The sequence below is a fragment of the Pygocentrus nattereri genome, chromosome 27 (assembly GCF_015220715.1).
Source record: "Pygocentrus nattereri isolate fPygNat1 chromosome 27, fPygNat1.pri, whole genome shotgun sequence".
Taxonomy (NCBI): domain Eukaryota; kingdom Metazoa; phylum Chordata; class Actinopteri; order Characiformes; family Serrasalmidae; genus Pygocentrus; species Pygocentrus nattereri.
The window spans coordinates 22572412-22575814 of NC_051237.1; the positions used below are offsets into that span (position 1 = coordinate 22572412).

General features: G+C 42.0%; 1 protein-coding gene across 1 annotated transcript; it reads left to right on the forward strand.

The window, feature by feature from the left end:
- LOC119262584 (perforin-1-like) lies at positions 1-2265 on the forward strand. The gene is made up of 3 exons (XM_037535559.1): positions 1-96; positions 256-786; positions 885-2265. Exons 2-3 carry the CDS (start codon positions 257-259, stop codon positions 2071-2073), a joined length of 1719 nt encoding a protein of 572 aa, XP_037391456.1. The 5' UTR covers positions 1-96; position 256; the 3' UTR covers positions 2074-2265.
- The last annotated feature ends 1138 nt before the right edge of the window (positions 2266-3403 follow it).

Genomic DNA, 3403 nt, shown 5'->3' on the forward strand with positions numbered 1-3403 from the left:
GCCAACAGAATACGTCCTTCCCCTTTCCACTAGTGTTAAACGTGAGACAGGCATAACTCACATCTCAGAGTTCTCAGATACAGATGCAAGACACATGTAAGTTGAAATAATGAAATTTGTAAACTGAATATTAATGCTGCATGTTGTATACACACTGTGACTGTACTACAGACCACAAAGAGTTTTCCGTTTGTAAGAAGTTTATTCGCAATAATTATTTAAAGAATGACTAAATTATTTTTTCTGTTCTCACAGAATGGGGTGGATGAGTCGTTACCTTCTCAGCTGTTGGATTTGGTGTTCACTTCTCACCATGCTGAATGCTGAACAACCAGAACTGGGTGGTCCAGAAGACTGCAAGAATGCTGACTTCGTTCCTGGCTACAACCTTGGTGGAGAAGGCTTTGACGTTGTAAAGATGGAGCGAAAAGGGTCTTATGTCATCGACATGGAAAAGTGGGACACTGGGAATGGCGGCTGCAAAATGTACAGTAACGCGTACCTGAAGAAGGCAAAGCAGAAGACACCAGCTGCTGTGGTGTTCTGGAGAACACTCCCAAAGTGTTCAATGAAGGTCTCCAGCAAGATTTATGAGTCGAGTGAAGCTCTTGTGAACGATTCTACTTCTTCAATCTCAAACAACTGGAAAACTGGACTCAATGTGATGTTTAAGGGTTCGGGTTCATTAGGAGGAACTCATTCCCGTGAAGCAAAGTTTGGTATGAAGAAGTCAAAGGAGGACAATTTCAGCTTTACCAAGCATGTTGTCAAATGCAGCTTTTACAGGTGAGCCATTTTGTTGTGAAATAATTCTAAATGGTACAATAAAAACTTATAATTGTATACAAATAATGGATATGAATACCTTCAAAAATCCTTTACAGCTACAAAATAGCATCTTCACCCCCACTGCATCGTGAGTTTCTTCAGGCTCTGCAGTCTCTTCCCCGAGAATATGATTCACATGCCTATCAGCACATAATCGACAGCTTTGGCACACACTTTACAACAGGAGTGGAGTTAGGTGGGAAGATGAAAGCAGTTACAGCCATCAGAACCTGTAAAGCAGCACTGAGTGGACTTACAGATACAGCAGTCAAAGACTGTTTGGATGTGGAAGCATCAGGCATATACAAGACTGCTACTTTGAGTACAGAATCCCAACACTGTCGAGACTTAAAGAAGAAAATGAGCACAGATGAAAAATTCAGCTCAATGTTTAATGAGCGACAGACAGAGATTGTAGGAGGGAACATCAATGGTGAGGATCTCCTTTTCTCCAGGAACTCGCACCCAAATTCTTTAAAACAGTGGCTGGGTTCCCTGAAGACCATCCCAGATGTTGTGACATACACTCTTCACCCCCTACATTCAGTGCTGAACAAGAACCACCCTGCCAGGAACAGACTAAAGAAGGCAGTAGAAAATTATATCCGTGAAAACGCCTTAAAAAAGGTTTGCTGTGGGTCCTGTAAGATAGGGCACCAGAATAGTGCAAGAGATCGCTGTGCCTGTGTTTGTGAAAGAAGTCAAAATATACTGTCCAACTGCTGTCCTGTTGAAAAAGGTCTAGTCACACTGAAGGTTTTCAAACTCTACGCCAATGGTTTATATGGAGACCGCTGGACTGAAACAGATGGCTCTGTAGAGGTCAGTTACGGCGACACGGTCAGGCGCACTGCCGTAATTAAAGATAATAACAATCCCCGTTGGACAGAATCATTTGAGTTTGGTCCCGTCAAGCTGTCCATCAGCAAAAAACTCTCTTTCAAAGTATATGATGAAGACACGTACTGGAACAGTGACCTTCTTGGAGAGTGCTCCTTTGACCTGAGAAGTGGAAAAGTGACTGACACGTGTTTCTTCAAGTATGGCACCTTCTTTTTCTCCTATACTGTAGAATGTGCTCCTAGTCTGCAGGGTCCAAAGTGTGCAGATTACAGTGCTTCTCCGATGGACTCCCATCTGGCCAAAATATTCCAGTCCAGAAACGGCATTCTGGCTAAAGATATGTGGAAGCTCCAGGAGGCCCAGAATTACTCCACTAACCCCTATTTCAACGGTTATAAATAGTAATACAAAGCTTATGCAGCAGTTATGATGCTAAAAAGCTTAGCTTATTTGGCTTGTTTCACAGATCAAGAACATCTGCATAAATGTAACAAAAAAGTATTTTACTTGGTTTCATATTTTAACCATTGCTTGCTGAATGTTTGACTGCCTTGCAAGTTGCACTTTGGTTTAAGTAAAGCATCCACAAAGACAGACCTGAGTTTGTTTTCTTCTTCAAAAAAAAGTCCTTACACTGACCAACCACCTCACATCGTCCACTCTATTAGACACAGATACTTTCTTAATCCTCCTTGTAGATGTAAAATCTGAGACGATAGCTCATCTGTTGCTACAGAGTTTGTGTTGGTCATCCTCAAGTCCTTCATCAATGTTCATATGATGCTGCCCACAGGACGCTGTTGGTTGGTTGGTTGGTTGGTTGGTTGGTTGGTTGGTTGGTTTTGGTTGGTGGACTACAGTGGACTACAGTGACACTCGGGTATTTTAAAACTCCAGTACTTCTGTGTTTGTTCCACTCGCACTAGCGCCACACACACTAACATGACACCACATCAGTTTCACTGCAGTGCTGAGAATGATCCGAGTAATACCTGCTCTGAGGTGGCCCTGACCATTAAAGAACACGGTAACAAAGTACGCAGAGAAACAGATGAACTACAGTCTGTAATTTTAGAACTATAAAATCTCCTATATGACAAGTGGACCTGATAAAATAGACACAAGGTAGGTGTACTAAAGCACAGACATGAGGCTTCCTTACAATGTAAGCACTGACCTCACAATCACCAAACCTAAGTGAGAGCAGCAGGACGACAGCACCAACATGAACATATGTAACTGCACCTTCTATATGTAATGGAGAAAACTAATCCCCGAAGACTTGACTAAACAAGTAGATACTAGACTTGAAATCTGAGATTGTGTCTGAGCCACAATCTTAACTTGACAGGTTAATTAAAAAAACAGCCCACTGTCTGCTGTAGCTAGAAACTGAGCAATCTTAGGAAAAAAAAGACATCCAAAATCCAATTTACAACCCAACATGTTGCCTAGGGTACTGTGGGATCAGTACCATGTGGCACTAAAACACTGAACTGACAAAGAACTGACCAATTTTTGAGCTCCTGAAGTTATTTTACTAAAACCAACCACTGTTATGATGTCTAGTACCACAGTGGAAGAATCAAACTGTGGAAAGCGTCAAAGAAAAACGCTTGCCTGCTACAAAGCTAACTACATTAAACCTCACTACCCATAATCAAAACCATATGGTACATTGCCCGCCCTCTGACCTAGGGAACTAGACAGAGTAGAATCCTAAAGGGTGGAA